The sequence below is a fragment of the Condylostylus longicornis genome, unplaced genomic scaffold (assembly GCF_029603195.1).
Source record: "Condylostylus longicornis isolate FDR11 unplaced genomic scaffold, ASM2960319v2 ptg000116l, whole genome shotgun sequence".
NCBI classification, from domain to species: domain Eukaryota; kingdom Metazoa; phylum Arthropoda; class Insecta; order Diptera; family Dolichopodidae; genus Condylostylus; species Condylostylus longicornis.
In genome coordinates, this window is record NW_026578084.1 from 439,213 (window position 1) to 464,953 (window position 25,741).

At 22.8% G+C, this 25,741-nt stretch overlaps 2 protein-coding genes across 8 annotated transcripts in view; both read left to right on the forward strand.

Moving 5' to 3' along the window:
• LOC129614698 (rap guanine nucleotide exchange factor) overlaps positions 1-2,256 on the forward strand; it is a 131,705-nt gene extending 129,449 nt beyond the window's left edge. For 3 of the 7 annotated variants that reach the window (XM_055529531.1, XM_055529533.1, XM_055529532.1), the window contains exon 12: positions 211-2,250. In XM_055529531.1, coding sequence (XP_055385506.1) covers positions 211-242 — 32 coding nt within the window. In that variant the 3' untranslated portion in view covers positions 243-2,250. Of the gene's footprint in view, positions 1-210 lie in introns of all 7 variants that reach the window. The other 4 variants (XM_055529525.1, XM_055529529.1, XM_055529527.1 and 1 more) reach the window with 3 other exon arrangements.
• A 17,415-nt stretch (positions 2,257-19,671) lies between these two features.
• Positions 19,672-22,308, forward strand: LOC129614713 (probable cyclin-dependent serine/threonine-protein kinase DDB_G0292550). The gene is made up of 5 exons (XM_055529552.1): positions 19,672-20,703; positions 20,854-21,014; positions 21,091-21,223; positions 21,284-21,724; positions 21,785-22,308. The coding sequence occupies exons 1-5, from the start codon at positions 19,672-19,674 to the stop codon at positions 21,830-21,832; spliced, it is 1,815 nt and encodes a 604-aa protein (XP_055385527.1). The 3' UTR covers positions 21,833-22,308.
• The last annotated feature ends 3,433 nt before the right edge of the window (positions 22,309-25,741 follow it).

Genomic DNA, 25,741 nt, shown 5'->3' on the forward strand with positions numbered 1-25,741 from the left:
CTTATCTGATATTTTATTCGGAAGCTGTGCATTTTACTCCAACTCCTGCTGTTTCTGCTTAAAAAGATAAAAATTTTATTTCCTTTTTTATAATTTTATTTTCTTATATTTTACATTTTATTTTAAATTGTTTATTTTTATTGAAATTATTTTTTTTAACATTTATTTATATTTTTTTTTTCTTTTTTTTCTATATATTTATATATATAGATGACGAGGATGCTCAGGTTTCGGCAGTTTAAAGACCCAAAATGAAACAATACAAGTGTATTCCAATTATATTCATATGTGGAAAAACAAAGAGAACAAACTATAAATTTATGTAATAATTTATGTAAGAAAAAAAATTGCATTCATGTTTTTCTTAATTTAAATACAAAATATATAAAAAGACAATTTATTCTGTCAAAAAAATAAAATAAAAAAAAATGGTGTCCAAAATGATCTGAAAGCTAAAACTCTTAATTGTGATTAATAAAATAATAAAAAAAAAAATAAAAAAAAAATTATTAAAAAATATTAAAAATTAAAATAATAAAAATCATTTATTGTAACAAAATATTTTATAGATAAATATTTGCATATGTATTTGAAAATTGTGAGTTTGCATATGTATATGTGAAAACACACACTCTCTCTATATTTCTAAAAAAAAAAAAAAAAGAAAATAAATGTGTCCAAATTAAATTAAAATATTTGATAAATTTTTCTATTTTTCTTTTTTATTAAAATTTATTAGAAATAAAAATTATTTTTTTCTGGATTTAGAATATTCCAATTTATAAAGTACAAAACGCTAAAATTTATTTTTATATAGCTTATATAAATTGTATTAAAAAATATCCGAACTTCAAACTTACACTAATATTGTGCTAAAATGGAATTCAGCAACTATAACTCATAAGCTGAATATTACGTATTAACACCTGTATTATTGTAAAGCTTGGTAGTCCAGAAATATATATATAAATACATCATTAATATAAATAACATACCTTTTTTTTCTATTATATAATTTTAGTGTTACCAAACATATGTTATTATAATTAAAACTCTTTTATAATTTAATTTCTTAAGATATTCCTTGAAAATTCAAATTGCATACATGAAAGCTCATGACTTTAGAAATTCAGAGAAAATATATTGCCTACACAAAATCACACACAACAACAAATAATCTGAATTGTATATTATGTGCTAATATTTAATGTAAAATTCAGATTATTATACTTATTGTACTGTAGATATTGTGCATACTGTACTAAATTTTGAAGTCAAATGATGTTCTAAATTTCACAATTTAGCTTAACTATAGTTTGAATTGTTAATTTTTTTTAATAAAACTGCAATTTGAATATTCCAGGGAATTTCTATATTTGTTGTAGTTTAAGTTCTTTTTCGAATACGATATAAAGTACGATGTTTTAAATTTCATTCAGAAATTTATGATCAAGTTGAAATTTAGAGCAAATTTATATTTCATGAGCTGAGTTAAATTTAAAGAATCGTGTATTATATTGCAAAATTTTGGAACCAAAAAGGAAAAAAAAAACAAATTCTCTACTCACAAAAATAAAAAATTGTAAATTTTAATTTTTTTAAAATTATATTTGAAAAATATTTTTTATAATAATATTTATTATTGTGTGTAAATAAGTATTCATTTACCTTAATAATTTTCCGGCTTAATTTGAAAAAAGTTGTATATTTCGGTATAGATCGGATTCTGTTTTGCAGTTATATTTTATTTTTAAAAACTGTAAACTTCAGTAATTATAGGACCTAATAATCTGCTATTAAAGCTGTTAAAGCAGATAAACATATCCTTAAAAATATAACATTATTTATATGGAAAATTGGATGGACCTTTTTTGAACTCGAATCAAGGAAAAAGTATAAAAATAGTTTATTTTTTACTATTATTTTATGTTTAATTAAATTTGGAAGTTACCACCACACTGGAATTACAATAATATTGTATTAATATACAAATCGGCTTATAAATGATTATTGTTGAATTTTGTTACGACCACATCATTGATGTAATTCTGATGTCCGAAATAATTATTTGTATTTTTTTTTCTTTTTTAAACTAAAAAAAAATAATCTGAATGTAAAACAAGGAAAATATTTGCTTATTTTACGAAATATTTTCTTTTAACTATATAAAAAATATTAATTACACTCACACACAAAAACAAAACATATACATTTGATATTGCATTTAAAAATAAGGAAATTAAAAGAAGAAAATTATTATTAACTTACAAGTAATGTAAATATTATATGTACATTCATACATATACATATACATATATATGAGTATATAAATATACCGTTTACGTATTATTGATACAAATAAAATTAAAAATATAAAATTATTATAAAAAAAATAAAGTAAAGGTTTGTTTTTTATTTTTCCTTTTTCCTTTTATTTGATTTTATTCATGACTTCGAAATCACAGTAAATAATGTTTAGCACTTTGCATTGCTAATGAATTCAGCAATTAAAATTCATGAGCTATATTGTGCATTAATATCGAAATTGCTAGAATTTTGAAGTCAAGTTTTTCCTTTTTTTTGTTTTTATTCTAATTTTTCTTATACTGAATTCAAAATATGAAATTTTTATATGGTAATTCCGTGATTTCCAAAATAAACAATTTGCATTCAAAATTTACAATGTTTCCCCGCTATAAGAGACTTTGACTTCCAAAATAAAATATAAATATACAATACAATTCAGCAATTCACACTTACAAGTTGAATTGTTTATTAATACTGTGCTATTGCATTTTGGAAGTCAAGGACCATTTCAGATATTGTCTATATGTATTTTGGAATCATGGTTATACCAAACATGGTATATTTTAAGGGGAAAATTAAAATGAAACTGTTAATTTTTTTTTATAATTTTAAAAAATTTATATAGCATATACATAAATATGTAAAATTAAATTAAAATAATATAATATAAAAAAAGAAGTGGAAAGCCCTAAAAATATCTTCATATACCATTACAATATTGTACATAATAATATACAATTCAGTAATTACAATTCCTAAACTAAATATTATTGCAATTTTTAAAGGTACGTATACAGCCCTTTCATGAATTTCGTTCGTAGCTTCGAAATTTGGAAAATTACGAGTATCATATTATCAATTAAGAATTACTAAAATTCTGCTCCAAATATTCGTAATGGAGTAATCATAAATTACGTTCGTAGTAAAAATTACCCTCAAAAGTTTACGAAAGAAATAATCACTCGTAACAGGCAATTGAAAGAGAATAGTCATATTAAACCGCAAATTCTTTAACGTCAAAATTTTGATTTTAGTCTGCAAACTGTCTGAAACTAAAACTTTTACGGACAAATATCTAGTAAACTTTTTACCCGTAATTGACTTTGAATTTTGATCATCCGTAAACGCCAAAACAAAAAAAAATTTTTTTTTAGATTTAAAATAATTTTATACTTACATATTAAAAATTAACAATAAAAATATTTTTTATATTATTTTTAACGTAATGATAGTCACTCAACACATCAAATTTATTTACTGAATTACTACGTCAGACTGTCTGCCTGGTAAAAAAAAATCTACAATTTTGACGCTTAATTGACTTTTTTTAAACGTTTAAGAATTTAAACTTTGACTGAGAGTAAAAACCTAGTAGAGTATCCGTAAACTCAGACAACTCAGATTTTGTAAAATTTGACGTTTAAGAATTTACCAAAACTTTCAAATTTTGAATTGTTTTGTTTGAACTTGAGTTACTCTAACACAGCTAACATGAAAGGAAATGATTTCATATTGTCAAAATCTTTTTTTTCCACTTTTCAAAATTATTCAAAAACTAAGAAAACTTCAAAACTTTCATTTAATAGAATATTTTAAACAATATTCTTTTGTATCAATATTTTAAAAAATATCCTAAATATAATAAAATATAATAAAAAAATATAAATAAACATTTGATAGTTGAAATAAAATAATGATTTTGACACTCCGAAAAATTATACTGCCACTGGTGATTCATAATTTCTACGAAAGAAATTTGTGATTATTCAAAAGTCTACGCCGCTATTCCTAGGATTCTACGAATGGAATTCATGATAGAACTGATATTGGTTTTTTGTTTCTTTCGAGTAAATTTAAAGAATTTAGTTTTGTGAAAAGCACATATACATATTCTATATTTTTGCATATTTTTATCACACACACATATATATACGTATATTTACATACAAATTTAATACAAAATTATAAACATATGAATAAAATGTCTTGTTCATTAAATTAATTAAAAATATAAAATCAAATCTATTTGGCATTAAACAATTCTTAAAAAATATGAAAGAAAAAACACGTTATATAAAAATTATATATATTTTCTATGTTAATCATATAATATATGTATATGTGTTTACATTTGTGGTATTTTCACATATTATACAAGATTTTTGACTAAAATATTATTAAAAATTGCGAATTTTAATTTTAAACTGTTCTTATTTGTGCAATGTATATTTTAAATTATAATAACTTACATAATACATAATTTAAGTTGCATATAACTGAAGTGGCGTTTTCCCTCTACGTTTGAATATGTTTATTCCGAACTCTTAATAAATTTGTAACTTCAAAGTAATATTATAATGTTGTTGACACATAATTCAGAAATCACAATTCATATACTGAATTGTAACTGTAATAATTTATACCTGAATTATAATGAAATTTTGAATTTAGAGAATGTTTATTACGTACCTGATTTCAGAACTTAAATAATATGTAATACTATATTTAAGTATAATTAAAACAAATCATCAATAATAAATATTTATCAAGCTTAATAGAAGTATAACACATATAACATATTTTTATGTAAAAATACCACAAATATACTACTATAATATATATATATATATATATATATATATATATATATACTTACGTAATTCAAGATTTCGCGTAAGAAAAGTTGTATTTTTTTTTTATTACGTGGATTAAAAACACTTTTTTATTTTTTGTATTCAAAAGTTTTTTTCTTTTATTTAAAATTATTTTTATTATTTAAAAAATTGGGATTGAAAACGTAAAAATAATATTGTTTTCTTTAAATAACACTGCATTTTTTATAAATGGTAACATTTCTATAGTAATATTTAAAAATTTAATTTCTTCATAAGTAAGAATATTTTTTGATATTTCAAGTCTACTGGCTAATATAATTTCTTTAAAATTTTTTATTTGGTTTAATATGGTATTAATAATATTCTCATTTAACTCTAATTTAATGCTTAACAATTCTAATTTTAAATCAATTTTTGTTATATCATTCTTTAATTTATCAATACTTTCTTTAATTTTACTCTGGACATTATTAATATGATCGGTTATGTTTTGAATTTGATCCGATAATTTTGTATTAATGTAGACTTGTTGGTTTAAATTTTTAGTTATTTTATCATTATTGCCTTTTAATATGTCAAAGTGTTGCTCTATTTCTACTCTGTCGTCGTCGTCCATTAACCCGGCTGGAATATGAAGACCGTCCTACCAAGATGCTCATTGAAGCACCAGAATCTATTAAAAATATTAAAGGTCTTCCCTTTGATTGAACTTTTATATAAGGAAGTTCTGATGTTTTTCCGAGGCTTGCGAGTGAAAATTTTCTATTTCAAAGTTTCTTTTCGATTTACTAACTTGTAAGTTGTTTACTCTACGCGTGGTACTTGTATCGACTTCCATTGGTTCGATGTGTTGAGTACCATGCGAGTTAGAATTTGTTATATTAAAACTATGATTATTTCTAGTATTAGCACTACTACTACTAATTTGATTAGTTCTACTACTACTGTTAAAATTACTATTTTGTAAATTTTGGTTAGTATAATTGTTTTTCAAATGTTCATTATTTCTGTTACTGTTATTATAATTTCTGTTTCGGTTAATGTTATTAAAACTATTATGATTAAAATTGTTTGCTCTATTAGAATTATTTTGGTTATTAGGCCTATAGAAATTTTGTGTGGGTGGTTTCTTTAAATTTGTTCGATGTCAATATTCCTTTGACACAATATACAAGTACACACTAGCACAATTTAGCAAAACACTGATTTTTTAAAAGTTTTTATTTTATTAGATTTATAAAATAGTTTTTTTTATTCAACGCCCCTTTGCTTTTTATTTGAATGCGATAAACTGTCGCAGAGAATTATTAACTAAACTTATTAATTTCGAATAAACGGACTTTACCGATCTTACCGATTGCGCCAATTAAGTCAAGTCTATATTGTGTTCGCTTACAATATTAATAATTTTGGTAAGCAATTTTTTTGTAATTGAATTTAATAATTTTGAATTAAATGTATATGATTACAAAAAGAACCTTTAGAAATTGTTTATATTAAAGAAAATAAATAAAATTATTTTCAATTACGAGTTACATAATTACGAGTATGTTGCAATAATATTTTATACAAAATTAAAGGTATTCATATTACATTTGTATATTTAAAGTATATTATGTTGTTATGTGAAAGTATGATGAATCAGCATACGTAACTCGCGCAACTACTTAGTTTTGACTTTATGCTATGGAAACAACTTTTTACTTAAAAATATAATGTCGGATTTATCCTTATCTTAGAATAAGTTTTTTTTTTAAATTTTGGCATTACTTTAATAAAAAATTTATATTTATATTTCAGTTGACTGGAAATAATAAAATATTCAATTTTGAGATTTTATTTTTTAAACTTTAAAAAATAAAAAGTTCTTTTTACGCGCTAAAGTCAAACTTGTAGTTTTTGCAGCTGCGTGTTACTGTTTTCTAAGTTATTTAAGTTCTAAATTAGAAATGCGAAAGCATATTGCATTATCAAAAACACCCAATACACGAGTATTTCTGAAAATTCGGTTTTTAAGTTTAGTACTGTAAAACTTTTAAAGCTTTATGTGCAAATTAAATACAGAGGTTTTAAAGCTTTGCATTTCTAACCCTAAGAACTACATTTTCTTGAAAATAAATATTTTGAAATAAAAACAATTTATATAATATTAAAACTACTTACCTGTGATTACAAGAAGAAAAAAAAAAAAAATGCATTTCAATGTGTATAGCATTATACTAATGAAATATATATATATTTAATAATTTAGTTTATGTTCATACATATATACTGGGTGTTTAATAAAGAGTAAAATATTATTTATCATTATTTATCAAGAATGAGAAAAATTTTATTTTGGAACTAGTTGTCAAATCTCTACTGTTTCCGAGATTCAGGGATTTTAACGAAATATCCAAGCTTACCCAAGCTATTTTGCTTATAATTTTCCTTCCGAAAAAAATAGAAGGTTCGCACAAATATTTCGTGGAAATGCTAGTAAAGGGCTTGAAAACAAGACATTACTTGATTACGTATTTTTTCTACTTTCGGAATACTAAGCATTCGAACTTTAGAAGAATTACAATTTTTTCTATTTCGTATTTTTTTTAGTTTTCTTTATACCCACAATTTCCTGTGAAGTTGTTAGAAACTTTAAATTTTTTTAAAGAATTTTGGCTGTTTTTTAAACTTTTATTTAAGTTACTAAGGTTCAAAAAATCTTTTATGGTATAGAAGATAAAGCAGAAAAACCATTTCTATGTCATGATTTTAAAGATACTAATAAAATGTAGAAACTCCAAAAATTTTAATTTTATGTTCTACAATTTTTAAGCATTATTAATTCTCGATCAAAAAAATCATTCATAAAAGTAGTTAACACTTCTAAAAACCGTTATTTTGAGAAAAAAAATAATTTAAAGATTTTCATTATAATACATAAATTTTAGCGGAAATTCCCTATGGTTTTACTGTTTTCCAACTTTTTGCTATAAATGCTCAATCAAGATTCCAAAGTTAAATAAACTAGACGAAATTCAATATACGAAGCTTGCTCTCAGAAAGAGTTAGTGAGCAATCTTCGATTACATATTTTAACCTTCAAAGAGTTAATTTTTAGAAAAAAGTTGAGCCCTGTGGAATTTTCTCCAAAATTCTGTTAAAAGAATAAGATTCAGTTTTTTACCAAAATAACAGTTCCAAAAATGTGAACTGCGAGAAAGTTCGACTCGAGTATGACTATTGAAAATGATCTAGAATGATCAAAAACCATTAATAAGCGATAAAAATCAGAAAAGTGTTAATTTTGTAAGCTTATATATTTTATTAAAGTCTTTAAAATCGTGAAATAGAAATGTTTTTTTTGTTTGTTATATCTGTAATGAGAATTTTGGAAGTTTTAGAAAATTCGTGAGAAATTGTCGGTACAAAAAAAGTAAAAAAATAAGAGATGAGGAAAATTGGAATTTTCCTAAAGTTCAAGTACTTGTATTTCCGAAAAACCACGTGAAACCAAATAACCAGCTGTCCTTTATTTAAAGCCCTCTTACAGCTATATTAAAAACTGTTTGCTTGAAACTTCTACATTTTTTTGGAACGGAAGTTAAAGGCAAAAACATTTAAGTATGTAAAAATTTCGCCAAATTATCTTAAGATCCCTGTAGCTTGGAAATGTTTCTGATTTAACACTATCTTCCGAACAAAAAATTTACTCATTTTTTACCTTCTACCCGATGGTATATGGCTCCTAACTTGTTGGTTATAACACCCTGTATATGTTATAAATATATGTATATATAAATAAATATAATAAAGAACTGCGTATAATGATTTAATTAATGTTATATTCCCGCGAAAAAGACAGTATAAGAATAAAGTTAAAATACTTGTTATTAAGTGTGTATATATTAAAAATCTAAAAAAATTCAAAATATTTACCTAATTATAATAAAAAAAGAAAAAAAAATATGCTACAAATACATAAAAATTAAAACTCTGAAAAATTTAATTATCTATACTATAAAAAAAAAGGCGCCAAATCAGAACTTTTAACAGAATTTTTTACAGTAAAATATATTTTTTAAAAAACACAAAAAAAAATATTCAAAAAAAAAATTTAAAACTTTTGAGACTGCAAATTAAAAAAAAAAAATTTTTTTTAATATTTATAACAATACAAAAAAATAATTTTTTACTCTCTCTCTCTCTCTCTCTCTCTATTATCATTAAAATTATAAATTTAATACACATATTATGTATGTATGTATGAAAATCCCCTGTATCAAATTGAAATTCCATTTCGTTTTTAAAAATGAAGTTTTTTTTTATATAAGAGTGAACCACCGAACCACTATTATTAAACGTGTTTTAAATTTGTTTTCATTCAGCAATTAAAATTCAATCGCTAACAATAAAAGTAAATTGATATTTTGTAAACCGTCTAGTCTGTATAACTGACAGTTATACCTTATTATATATATTATTTTTGATACAACCTGCAAATCGTATAATATTCAATAATAAATGAATTGTAATTATTTTTATTTTTATTATCGAAACGGGAATTCTATGATGCAGGTCATTTTTCTCGGTCTTTAATAATACAATATATATATTAGACTTTTATTAAACGAACGCAAAATTGTTTCTCTCCTAACTGACTGAATCAAAATAAAAATTGTAAGATTGGACAATTTATTTTCAAAATTGTCGGTATTCAGTTGTGCTTAACTTATAAATACGATAAGTTTAATTATGGCTTAATTGGATACAAAAACCTTCCAAATAATATCAAATTCATGTTGGTATTTTAGACATTTTCGGAAAATGTCCTATATTTTTAACATGTATATATATATATATATATATATATATATATATATATAAATGTAGAAGCTTACATATATAACGAGAAAAATCGCATATATATCACATTATAATCGGTTGTGTCTAATATTTCTTTGACATTTATTATATTAATTTTTTTAAAATATATAAAAATATGAAAAATTAAAATTAAAAAAATTAAAAAAATTAATTTATATAACCTATATATGTTTTTGGCATTATAACAAAAAATAACAAAAAAAAAAATATAATAAAACAAAATAAAACTTACCTGCTACTAAAAAATTAATGCCAATTAATTAAAAATTTAAAAAAATATATATATATGATCATCTATATTCCATTTAATCTCATAGTTAACACGATTTCTCATTTATGTCTGTATGTGTGTGTGTGTATATTCTGATATCCTGACTATTCTAATTAAATGAATTTATTCTTTGTGTGAGAAAGCTGAAATTAAAGAAAAATACAAAATGGAGGATTAAGCAGAGGAAGACACAATAAAATTATTATTATGTAGGTACTTGAATTCAAAATGATCAGTTTCTTATAATTTCGATCATTACAGTACGTTTGTTAAGTACGAACGGGAACAGTAAAAAAATGTTGTAATGATAGTAGTTAATACTGAGTATAAATGAATTTTGTAGAAATATTTTTCTATCTTATTTTGATTTAGTTCATTTGGGTCCTATCCATATCCTTGTATCTTGTCTTGTTAATGATTATAACGGTTTTATACAAGTTAAACAGCTTCGAAATATTGTCATCGTTGATAAATTCTATTTGTTCTTCATTTTGGGATTGGTATTTGCAATATATGTATATTTTGTAACTTGTGCAAAACTTCAAATAAGCAGAATATTGCAGTTTTCAGCTTGTTAAATACACATTTTATTACTTAAGAATTTCCCCTTAATATATTGAAGGTTTACTTTTGTTTCTGCGTTCTATATTAGTTTTTGTATTTAGGCTTTCTATATATTAGTTCTGTCCGAAAGTTTAACTGTATTACTTCTTTCATCAATGAGACGGCGGCTTTTATTTTATAGATGCTACAGAATGTAATTTGGGTATCTTATATGTTTGGCTACGGATTCAATAGGCAAATATGACGAAGTTTATGATATTCATTATAATATAATTATTCTCATTGAGAAAGGATATTGAATGAAATTATGGCTATTTATTTGAAATAATGAGAAATCGTGTGTTATAGTCAGCGATTATAATTAATTTTGACATAAGTGTCATTTATAAAATATACGGTATAAGGCATCGTGCATATACAAAACTCATATTTTTTTGCACAGATTTAAGCCAATTCTATTAGTATATTAGTATTAAATTATATTGTTGTATTAGTATATTATATTAGTAACAATGCTATATTTATAATATATTAGTTATATCATATACACTCACTGAGACTTATTTTAATATTTTAAAAATGAGTAAATATTGGATGATCCTTTTATAAATCTTTGGTGTCAAAAAATACATAACAAAAATTTTAATAATTGTAAAAAAGAAAATTGTGAATGTACTACGTCTATAATTACAAAATATTATATTTATGTGTATATATAAATTTAAATGTATAAGAGAGATTTATATAACATTTATTATTATAAATAATAGAGTGATTAGGATTTATTAATTATTTTATAATAGTTAATAAGATTAGAAAAGATGGAAAAAAAAAATAAAATGGAAAAATATATAAAAAATATAAATGAAAAAAACAAAAATATTAATTATTTTCGAAACTATCTAAAAATGTAAAATGTTATTTTTAAAATTAAATCAAATTAAAAAAATTAAATGTATATGTAAATATATATATTATGTGTATATTTATAAAAAAAATGAATATTAATGATGAAAAATAATAAAAATCAAATGAAAAAAAAATCAATAATTTTTTACTTTAATTTAATCACTTAACAATTTAATTATACTTTATTAAATTTGCAATATTTAGTTATTTTGTTTTTTAAAAAAATAGCCTTTACCAACTGACGTTTTCATTAATCTAATTAGATTGCATAAAACTAGGGAATTATTTATTCAACCTTATATAATTGGATAAACATATAACTTGTATCGCTACTGTTACTTTTACCTTTAAATTATCTACACATAAATTAATACTACTTATAACCGTTATGATCTTAAATATACAGGCTATTTTGACAATAAGATTGCACAAAATTCGATTGATACCCTTTTTCCAAATTTCATTAAATACTTCAAATGTATTTGTATCCATATGCATTTTGATTTTAGGATTTAAATAACTAGAAACGGACCCTCTTTCTACCTTGTTTTATGTTCGGGTTATTGTACGACCTTCTATAAGCAAATAGAAATTTAAATCAGAAAAACTTTAAAATATGATTTGAAGTACTTATTGCTATAAACAGTTAGGAAATTATTTACTTTTTATTGATTAAACAAAACGCTCTATTTATATACAGTCTTTAACAGCTTTTAAAGATTTAACACGATTTATTTTAATATTCCATACATCGAAAACTTTAGTTACACAATATAAGGAATTATATACACAACTCGAAATGAAATCAAAAAATTTTTTGGCGTCCGAGCAATATACATACAATCTTATCACTTACATATAGCGATTATCACAAAGTTAAGGAGCAGTAAATCAAGTTTAAAGGTTTTTCAAAAATAGTCAGGCTGAAATATCGCTCCATTTCTCTTCTGTATAATAGTTTAGTCGGAAACTATAAAAGGTAAACTACAATACATATGAGTTTAAAATACAGGGTGTCTTGTAACAAAATGCGCTGATATATGCCATTGTTTAGATCTTCATAAGTAAATACAACTTTTGTATGGAGACGATGTTCACAACTCAACAGGTTCGAAGTTAAGGTGTCTAAAAGTCTACTGATTTTTTTACTTTTTGAAATTTTAAGTATATAATTCTGCGACTATGTAAGACAGCCGCATTAATAAATAAATGATTTGGAAACCTCAGAGTAAGGGCTTTCTCATGAAAATTTACATTAGTTATAATCTGTTCAAATTTCGGAATCACATGGCTTAACATACAAAAAGTTTCGTCTACTCATGCGGACCTATACAATGCTGTATAGCAGTTCACTTGATACGAGTCACCCTGTATAAAAAAAATATCAATTTGAATCATGATGAATTTTTATGTAACCAAAACTAGATAGCTGTATTGAGCATAATGAGAAAAAAAAGGAAATAATAAAGAAACATAAAAGCAATCACAAGCCACTGTATTATCATAAATAGAAATAATACCGATTGAAAAGAAGTAAGAGATTGCCTATGCAAATTACAGTTTTGGTAGGGCTTAGTAATATATATATAATGTATATAAATATATGTTAGAATACGCAATAGTGTTGTCACATTTATTTTTTAAAAAAAAAAGGCCAACAAAAATTTATAATTCTCTCAATTTTTTCTCAGGTTTTTCACAAGCTCACTATACAAGATGTTTCGTATCAAAGTGCACTACTATATTGACCATTGTATAGGCCCTCATAAGTGGGGTAAATCTTTTGTATGGAGACGATGTTCACAGCTCAACAGGTTCAGAGTTACAAGGGCTTACAGTCAATTTCGACTGATTTTTTTACTGTTTAGAATTTTAAGTATAACTCTGCTATTGTGTAAGACAGGCGCATTAATAAATATGATTTGTTACAATCTGTTTAAATTTCGGAATCAAATGGCTTAGCATACAAAAAGTTTAACTGATAATAAACTGTAAAGCAGTTTACTTTGATACAAAACATCCTGAATATTGCATGTTGTTAACGAGTCCAGCAGTTAAATTCAATAAAAATTTACAATACTCATGCAATACATTTTCTTTTTTTATGTATACGCATACTACAACATTTTTAATATAATTTTTTATTTTTAATTACAAGCTAACAATATTACTTACGGGTCCCATTTTTGTGCTTATTCCAAAACATTTTCCATTTCAAATTCCGCCAGAAAAAAAATAAGAGAAATTAACCATGATGTGACAACACAAACTTACGCACCACCTTCTTCATATACTCTGCACTATATTCTTTTCGTATTAATCTTGGTTGTATTATTTTTTGTTTTTTGTTGATCGCTATCTTATAAATGTATGTAAATAAACGTTTCATAAACTGTACCATACAGACCAATGATTCTCAACCCTATTATAAAAATATCAGCTTCATATATATAACACCATTTTTGTAAATATGTTATAATCATTGCATTATGATATATACATACACATGTATATACATTATATCAAGAGGTAAATATATACAAAAGCCTAGATTTAATATATTCTTGCTCATGTAAGGGAAATCTAAATCAATTTGATTGATTTAATTATTTTATATTCAATAGTTTACTCATATATTACTAAAATCGCACTATATAAAAACGCCACTTGACAGTAAAAATTGTCACCTCCATAATTTTACATATAAACAAGAAAATTTCATATTATGACAACAATATCATAACATATAGTTTTAGTTTCTTGATATGACCGTATGAAATGTGCATATTTACTAATCAAAAATGTGACAATCTGTGTAAATGCCGGTTTATAAATGAGAAAACAAAAATCAAAATGAGGGTAAAATTTTTGAATACTTTTAAGCTTATTTTTAATTTCATGCATGCGTTACTTAAATTTGTGTTCGACTGTTAAACATAATTACAAATTAAATAACAATAACAAAAAAAATATTTTTAAAAAATATATGCTACGAGGAAAGTATGGGGAGAATCACCTGTTTTAATGTGAAAGTTACAAAAAAAAGAAAGCAAAAAAAAAAAATTGTAAAAATACAAGAAAACATTAAAAGAGTTTTTGTGAGGAGAAAACAGAGAATAATTACTCTGCTTCTAGTAATAAGCGAAGATGTACAATCCATGTTTTTGTTTTCTATTATTATTGTTGTTGTTTTAAGTTATAAGTTTTAGTTTTTTAAACTATACCATTTTCTGAACGTTTCGTAGTAAATTACAAAAATTTTATTAAAATTTATCTAAAATAAAATATTATAGACTACTTTTTAAATTTTTTAAAAATTAAATATTAATAAAAATATAAAATAATCGAAAGACGGGCGGGGATCGGGCACTTGTGGAGACTGTAATAAGAAAAATACCAGAGGGAAAATAAAACAAGTTTTAAAAGTGAAAATTTCTGCAAACAAATAAAAACAACAATAAAACTAAATAAAATTTATAAAATAGTAGTAAAATAGTAGTCAAAGGTGAGAATTTCAGATATGTGTACATAAATAAAAATGTGTGTATGTGTGTGCATAAAATATTAAATAAAATCAAAATTAATTATTTAATTTTATATTTTTATAATTAAAACACTAATTAAAATTTATTTTATTCTATTAATAGTGAATTAAAAATGAATTAAGAAAATTTAAATAATATTTTAAAAGATATTTTCACTTTACCCATATTGTATGAATATATACATGTATAGCTATATATACATACAAATACATAAATATAAAACGCTATCTACATAATTTAATTTCATTAAGCACATTATATAGGAAACTATAACTATATATATTTTAATATTGTTAAGATTTTTACAGTTAATTTTCTTATTTTTTGATAATATGTTGTTTTAAAAATAAAATCTTGAAATGGTGGACAATAAAAAGAGTATATTTAAGTTCGAAAGATAAACTTTGAGAAATTAGAGAAAAAAAAATTACTTTACAATACTAAAATTTTTGGTTTAAGTGTTTCAAAACCTGTTCCGTTTATGATCATATCAATCATAGTATATAACTCATATATTATGAGTTATATATTATGACTATAAACCAGTTTAATCTTTTATACACATTTTTAATAGCACTACTTAATAAATAGGTTTTTTAAGTTATATAATATTGAAAAAATATAATTTTTATCAACGAATATACAATTATTAAATTAAATATAACGAATTTTTAGTAATATCTCTATATAAATACAAGAAGAAAGCCAAGTTTTTTTACAATTCCATTTATGGAAGCTACATACTATACATGCTTTGAACGACTCTCTTATAAAAGTATATTTTCTTGAATAATCAAAATTTTACTAATAAAATAACCATTTTTTCATAAAGTTCTTAAAAATTTTAAAATATATCAAATGTATTTTGCAAAAAACTGCCAAAAAAATACAAATAAGTAAATATATTACTAAAAACTAAAAGGTATTAACGGATCTCTTAATATTATGAACCATACGATTTAAAAAGGAGAAAATAACGATTTAAGCACTGTTTTGCATAGCATTTTTGCTGACTTTATTGTAGAAAACGATTTCCAAAAATAATTGACGTAAAAAGGGTTAAATTTTTGTTATAAAATATTGAATTTATTTATTTAATTTATTTATTTATAGAATTAATTCTCAAAAAAGAGCAAATCTACTTATACAGAGTATATATGTATGCATGTATGTACTATAATTATTATAACATCAAATGCAATATTAGAAAAAAAAAATTATGTTACATGTGCTTATTATAACAAATTATGTATAAAGAAATTTTGAGCTACGATAATTTTAAATTCATTAACAAAATTTAAATTTTATTTTGTATCTAAAAATTTTAATAATTCATATTTAGATTCTTTAGATATTCAGAAAGATTGTTATATTATGTTATGCTATTTGTTAAGCGTAGGTGTGATGTTCTTGTATAATATTCATGAGTTTCATATATTATTGTTAAAGGGACATTCGAATTAAAGTTTCATATTACCATTTTATGGACCTGAAGGCAATATAATTTTTGTGTAAAAAGCTTCACGGTTAATATACCATATTTTTTATGAATTTAATTTGTAAAAATTCCAGCAATTTCTCTAATTTTGTCTGTTTTAATACGAATTTTATTTTGCCATGTAAGATCAGAATCAATAGTTATATCTAAATATTTATATAGATCTCAGTTTAATAAATAGTTCCATTGTTATGTTTTAAATTTAGTAAATAAATTGCTTTCAATTTTACTATAGCATATACTTAGTTTTGTTGGTATTAATAGATAGTTTATGATTCGCAATCCAATTACATATTTTATTTAAATCAGAATTTACATTCATTTCTAACTCGTGTTTATTTTCTTTATTTAATATATAATTAGTAAATCATCTGCATGTAGAAATGATTGCCCATCTAAATTGAGTTCTGAAAAACTATTAATGTAACAGTTGAAAAGCGTTGGGCCAAGCGAACTACCTAGAATTATGCCACAATCATTGCTAATTTTATTACTAGTATAATTCTCTACTTTCGCAAATTGTTTTCTAAGTGAAAAACAATTTTCAAATTTAACTTTTAATTATTCTCAATGTGTATGTATAGTAATTAAGATTAAAATAAAAATAATAGAATTAAGAGAATAACAAAAGAACGCTACAATTTAAGCCGTTTATTTTTTAATTATTGCATGTATTATAAAATTAGTATCTTATCAAATTCAACAATAAGCAGAATGACTTTTTAATTACTTTGCAAATTAAATTTCCGATTATTTGCATAAAAATTAATTCTTTTTTTCATATGCTTTGCTTTTACTTGCAGAAGAAAAAAATTGTTTTTTTTTTGTTTTTTTATCTAATTTTAAATTAAAAATTAGAAAATATAAAATAAAAAAAAGAAATGGGTAATTCTAACAGTACAATGGAAATGAATCATCAAATGATTTCAAATTCCAAAAAAAAATTTACTTTAGAAGAACTTAAATTACATTATCAAGAACAACAACAGTATTTAGGCCAAAATAGTAGTAATCAACATGTAAATCAAATATTACCGACATTATTAACATCACCATCACCATATGACGCTACATCGATATTAAAACTTGATTCAAATAATAAATATCAATTATCGCAACAACAACAACAACAAAAACAAGAGCTGCAGCATCATCATCAGCAACAACAAAAATTGTTACAACAGCACCACCAACGTAATTCAATTGCTTTGAAAGTCCAAGATGCATTTTTACATGAGGCATGTCCAATTGATTTAAGAAATGTATGTTAATTTATTATAAAATTCGTTATTATATTACATAACTTAAAAATAATTGTTGATTATAAAATTATATAAATTTTTTATTTATATATATATATATATATAAAAGAAGCCATTGCAACAACATACTTCAACAAATTCCTTACCATTATCAATATCATCATCACAATCGCATAATTCTAACAATAATAATAGCATAACCACACAATTATCATCTTCTCAGAAGAAACAACAACAACAACAACAAAATTCGCAATTACAACGGCAACAGCATGTTGAACCACGCAAAAAACAACAACAACTTCAACAACGACAAGATACAATAACTCCACAAGTAAAAGTTTTACCTGATTTCAATCCAAGCGGTGCTAAATTACGTTGTACAACAAATGGTTCAATATTAAATTCTGGCGGTACAATAAGTGGTAGAAAAGAATCAGTGCCATCTTTAACAAAATCATTATTACCAATACCATTTACGTCATCATCATCCACATCTTCATCACGAAATTATCATAATAATCATAATAAAAAATTATTAACAATATCTGGTCAACAAAATCAACAAACACAAAAACAAAATATAACATTAGATAAAAAAACTGATTTAATAAATTCAATTGATAATAAAAAAACAAATTTATTATTAAAAAGTAAAAGTAATAAAAACGATGATAAAATTAATAATTTAATAATTAATGATGATTCTACGGAATCATCACTAATGATGAAACAACAGAAATCAGATACAACAGTAAAAAAGCAAAAAAGTAATAAAATAATTTCATCTCATACTCCAAATATTAACAAAACAAATAATAATTGTAATAAAAATTATGATAATATTAATAATAATGTTAATGATATCAATGATAACAATACAATTAAAAATGAAGTACATAATGAAAAACGTTTAAGATTATTTAAAACAAATGCAGAAACAAAAAAGAGATCAAATGACGTACAATTAACAAATGCAACAAAATTAAATTTTAATAATAATAATAAATCAATCTCAAATTATCATTTATCATCATTATCACCTGATACGATAAGAAGAAACTCTATGAAAAATTTTCGATCACATAGTAATAGTAATAATAATCATTATAAAAATAAAAATACAAGTAATGGCAATAATAATAAGAATGATCTTATAATAAAATCTCAACAGCAATATTTTCGTCGTGAAAAATCATTTGATGCTTCATTATTATGTAACTATAATCAAAAAGATAGTTTAATACATAACAACAATTCAAAGAAATTAAATACAAATTTATCATTATCTAAAGAAATAATCAATAATAATAAAAATAATAATAATAATGATATAACAATAAAAAAATCAAAAATTTCAGCAAATTTAAAATCATCAATAAATAATTTATCACTAATATCGTCATCACCACCACGATCATTGTCAGCATCATCATCTTCACCATCATCATCCATTATAGAATTATCAGTAACAGTATGTAATAAAGATTCTATTAGTCGTTCAGGTAATAATAATGATAATAATAATTTTAATAATAATACTCTAAAATGTAATGAAAAACAAATAAGTAACAATGATATAGAGAATAAATTAAATAATGAAAAATTTAAACAACAACAACAAGATCAACAAACTAAAATAAAACAAATGTTTGGTAATAAATTAAAAAGAGAATTAGAACAATTATTTTTCGGTGCAAATAATAATAATAATGATAATAATGATGAAACATATGATATTATTGATAACAAAAATATTAATGATAATAAAAATGATAATAAAGAAAGTAAAACAAGTAATATTTGTAGTAAAATTTATTTAAATGATAGCAATATGAATTTATCATATTGTAATAATAATAATAACAATAATAATAGTAATAATAATAATATTGATGATAATATAAATAAATTAAATTTAAATAATGATAATATTATAAATATTTTATATAATAATTCTGAATCATCTGATAAAATATCATCATCTGATATTAATAATATATTAACACCAATATATAATATTAATATTTCTTATGATAATAATAATAATGATAATGATTATAATAATGATGATACAAATGGTATACAAGTAAATGTAAGACCAATATTACCAAGACGACAATTGGAGGTACCAAGATTTAGTCCAATAACTGCATGGCGTATGTTAAGTGATGTACAAAGACTATTTTTATTAAATACATCAAAATCACAATTAAATAATAATAATAATAATAAAATATCAATGGATTATCAACAACAACAAGCACAAGATCAACAATTAGAATCAAATAATTTATTAAATCATAACAACAATTATTATTATTATAATGATAATAATTACGATAATAAAAATAATAATATATTAAATAAATCATCTGGTATTACTGAAGAAAAAATTCAACGTATATTTCATTTACCCCAGCCAATGTTTTCTGATAATAAAAGTGGTGATAGTGGTATATCAGCTGATGATATCAATAATATACAATTAATAAATGAAATTAATAATAAAAATTGTAATATTAATAATGAAATTTATATTGATAATAATGATAATAATTTAAATAATAATAATAATATTGATGAAAATTTTATTGATTTAAATATTAATCAAGAAATCAATAATAGTATTAAAAATAATAGCGATGATGATGACGATGCTGAAAATGATGGCAATGATATAGATAATATTGATGGTAATGATGATAATGAAGATTATAGTGGTAATGGTTTAAATTATAATAATTATGATGATGATGATGACGATGATGATGATGATGATGATAATAATTCATATAAAACAAAAAATAGTCTAATAAACTCCTTTTATTCACGTGAATTGGATATATCAAAAGCTTTAAAAAATGTGAGTATACTGTAAAAGGTAATCTACTATGAAAAGACATTTTATTATTAAAAGATATTTTATTATATATTTTTGGAATATTTTAATGGTCAAATTCGCTATTGAAATTTTGTATTTTTGTTTTTTTTTTTCCATCAAAATCATCAAAAGGGTAACAAAGATATTTTAATGCAAAGACATGCTAATAATCATCGTTTCAAATATCAGAGTACTGTAAGACAAATCGAAAGGAAAAAATTAGCTGAACGTTTATCACGTGAAGCTGAAGAAAGGGAAGCATTACGTAAAGTTGAATCTGAAGTAATTAGTAGGTATGTACGCTTAAAAATAATATAATTTTATATTTTATGAACTTAATTAATTTTATTTTGAATAAATTATATATAGAGTTGAAGAAGAATTTCAAAGGAAACGTGCTAAAGAAAAATTTGATATACGTCAACGTTTACGTTTATTTTCATTTGATAATAGTTCTTCTATAAATCAACAATGTTATAGTCTACCGATTGATTTAACAACAGTAACTAATTTAAATTTTAATTCTAATAATGATAATAATAATAATCCTTTTAATAATAAGAACGACGATAATGATAATAATGATATTTTTCTTGATGATTCCGATCAAAAAAATATTTTAAATCATAGAACAAAATCATTAAAATCATCATCGTTATTATTACAATCACCAATAATGACATCATCAGGTTCATCATTATTAACATCAAAAAAATCATTAAAATCTAAAATCCAATCACCATCACCATCATCATTATCATCAGCATCAACAACATCATCAGCTTTACCAATAGCATCAAATAAATTAAAAACGAAAAAATCTACATTAAATAATAATAATTATGATATAACAAATGTAAAGGATATTAATAGTAATAATAATCAAGAAAATGATCATAATAATTTATTACATCATCAACAACATCAATCAATTAATCCATTAAGACCAATAAAATCGAGGCAACTTATGGATTATCAACGAAATTGCAATGATGAAATCAAAGTATAAATTATTTTTAATTTTAATTTAAATAATATTTAATACTATTTTTGATATTCATAGGAAAAGGAACATTATATTATACCAAAAATAAGAAATAAACAATTATAATATTAGTATTATTAATGAAATATGTATATATAATAATAATAATAACAAGCGTATAACAATATATAATAGCATCAATAAAACCAGGACCAAAAAATAATAGTGAAGAAGAATAAAAGAAAACTCAATTTTAGAAAATTTTATCGGAGCCAGATATAGAGATTCATTATATCGTTACACCAATTAATGGATTAAAATTATAAACTTTAGAATCATATAATAAAATTATATGTGGTATAACCAAAATGACCGCATTGGACCTCTTCATATAAAATGACAATTCGAAAACTTAACAAACTTATATTTAACTACTTCTGAAGCTGCTTTTAGTTGAATTCGTTTATTGCATTATAAATATTTGATATTGATATAATTACTGAATGTAAATTATACTCCCGACCTGGTGTGTTTATTTTTGTTAGTACTTTACACAATTTGATTGAATTCATAAATAAAGTCTAAAAGTATTTATATATGTACACATATAAATTATGGATATCGAAAATAAAAATAGTTAAAAATTAGACTTAATTTTTTTATTATTCTAATATTATTTAAAAATAAAATTTTAATATTTTTTTTTTATTTGTTATCAATACAATTTGATTTTTTATTTTTTATACATTATACATATACAATAAAAAAATAAATTATACATATACTTAAAATAAAAAAATGAAAAAATAACTTTATTTTAAATTTTAATGTAAAAAAAAAAGGACGATCGAACCTATATTCAAAATGACATATATTTAGGTCTAAGTATTGGTACAATCGGAAAGTAATCAATGTTTTAATACGGTAACACTTATAATTAAAATGCTTCAATACCGTAAGTAACACTTAAAAGTTTGATGTCCAAAAATGTCAAAAATACGCATGGTATGCGTATCATATTAAATCAGCTTTGCATCAATATTTTTTGTGATTTTGTATTGGTGCAAAGTTTTTTATTGATACAAGCTGAGAAGTAAATAATTTTTTATTTTAAATCAATAACTAATAAAGTTAATTATTTTTTGATAATATTAACGTAAATCCTAATAATGAAATAATTAAAAAAAAGGTGGACCGTTGTAATATTTTTAAATGTTTTATTTGAAACATTTTAAATTTTTAATTGAAATCAAATTTTCTTTTTTTTTATAGATTTTCAATTGTTCATAATTTTAATACTTTAACGCAAAACCTATTCTGAACAAACGCAAAAAAACATATGATTTAGAAAGTGTCTAAAAATGTCAGAATAATTTTGCACAATAATTTTTAACGCAAAACCTATTCTGAACAAACGCAAAAAAACTTATGATTTAGAAAGTGTCTAAAAATGTCAGAATAATTTTGCATCAGTAAGGTAAACACATCACAACTGCATGGCATCAGTAATTTTTTTTGCACGCTAAATCCATTCAAATATTTGATTACTTTCTGATTAAACCCTATATGTTACGAAAATGATCAATTGAAAAGCATAATTCTCTAATTAATTTAATTTTGTATAAATGTAGGGGCAAACCTTAAATTAATAATTTACCAAAAATTAAGACTGAATTTTATAACTAATTTATTTAATTAAGCTATTTTGACGGTAAGTAACGGTGTGTGCACTTTTTATTTTAGTGCATTAACAGTTACTGTTACATTTTTGCCTTTGTATAGAAGTTGATAAGGCCAACCGCTGTAATAGTTTTCGTAAAATTATAACAATATATGAGAATTTTTTAAATCAGATTTTTACTTACATAAACTTGTAATTAATTTCCTATTTAAATTTTCCTAAATATCTTACAAAGTATTTGACCCAACATAATTCTTTTTTAAGTACAAAATAGTTTCCACAGAAGTGAAAACAAAACTGAGTTGTTGTGCTTAAACTTACATATAAAAATATAAACTTGAATAAGAACTTGAATATAAAAATATAAACTTACATATAAAATTTCATCAAAATCGGTTCAGCCGAACTTGATATACACGGATGTACACACAGAAGCCAGACCGACAGACTGACACACCGACAAGTTGCTAAAAAGAGTTTATTTACACTTCTCTACCAAGGAGAAGTGCGTTTCCCACTGAAAACTCGATATGCAAAATTTGTTGCCATTACATAACAAATCGTCAAAAACGCAATTAATTTCGTAACATATCTGAGAAATTGTTAAAATAGAGTAAAAAGATGCTTGGTTGTCTTATAAAAACAATTTCAATACGATTTTTCTTCCTACATATTTCAAAATTGTCAAAAAATGTAATCACTACGCAGATCTCTATAACAATTTTCAAAGTTTTCACCTGAAAGTTTGATTAATCGTCAAAACTCTAGAATTTTAACAATAAATACCTTTGAATATTTTCCAATATTTTTGTAATTTCCCAACTTGGTGTCCGAAAATCATTCAAAGTGGCAAGATTTAAAACAGCAGATTCCTCAGTTACATATCATTGACGTTATTTGAGCAAGCTTTAAAAGGAATTTCTGAAAAATGGTCGAAAATTTTGGAAAACTGTTTAAGAAAATTTTGAACATTTATTTTAAAAACTAATTCTGTGATTAATAAAGTTCACTTTTTTTTATTATATATTTTGTTTTTTTTTTCTCATTTTTCTTGTTTTATTTTATTATCCTTATTAATGATTTTAAATATAAGTATATATAGTTTACAATTTAGGAATTTTATTTTATTTTTTTAATTGTATTTAAATAGTTTTTTTATATTTTTTTTTTGTAGTATTATTTTATTATATATATGTATATATATAAAAGGTTAAACTCAATAATGCTTGTGTAATTTGGCGACTTAACATTTTTAAAAAATCTATATAATTTTCATTATGTAAAAAAATAAATATTTATATGTATTTTATATATGAAGAACAATGGAATTATATTTAACGTACAAATTCCACCTTACTATATATTCATATAGAACCAACGTACCATAATAAGTAGATATATATTTGGGTGAAATCAAAAAGTAAACACTGTGAAGATGTTGCAGCAGTATCACTGGCAGCATAATCAGAAAGTAATCACGAAATCAGCTGATGTAAGTAACATAATCAATTTCTCAATAGTAACTCAACATTGCAACAATGTTTAGCAAACATTCACAACATGAAATTTCATGTTGTTTTCATTATTTTTTTCAAATTTTTATGTCGAAGCCTTCTTTATTTAAAATTTTAATAGCTGTTAGATGAATAATCAATACTAGTTTTCGTAAAATTCAATACTGAGACATCGCTACATAATACGTCTGTTTATAAACTTTATAAAGTTTTTGAATGCAAAGCGTCTGGAATAATACTTTTTGAACAAAAATCAGAGAAAAAAATGATGACGTTTTAATTTTCTCAATTTTTAAAGTTTTTCCAAATTTTGGTTTTGTAAAGTAAAATTTTGTGTTTTAAAAACTTCTGAAACCTTACAGCTGTCGAAACATATTTACACCAGACACTTTATACTAGATAGACCTAATATATTGAAGTGTTACAGTAACGTTTATGTAGTGTAGATTAAATGTTTAATTTTTCATTTCACCCTTTCTTGTATGCGAATGTTTAAATTAATTGTGTGATGCATTTATTACAAAAAAAAGTGTTTTTATAGTGTGACGTGATTTTCGTAATAACGGTAAAAATTTTTAAATAAACAAATATTTCGGCTATTTCTGTTTAACATAGATGCCGCTTTTTCATCACAGAGTATATATATATATATGTGTATATTGAAATTAAAAGCGTATCGTATTGCTTTAATTCGAAACATATGTATTTTGACCATGTGGAAACCTATTATTCTCTAAGACTGATCTAAATTTGAAATAATGAAAATAGTCAAAACTATTGACTATTTTCATTATATATAATTTAAAAAATTGGATTCTATTTCCAAAAATTAATTTAATA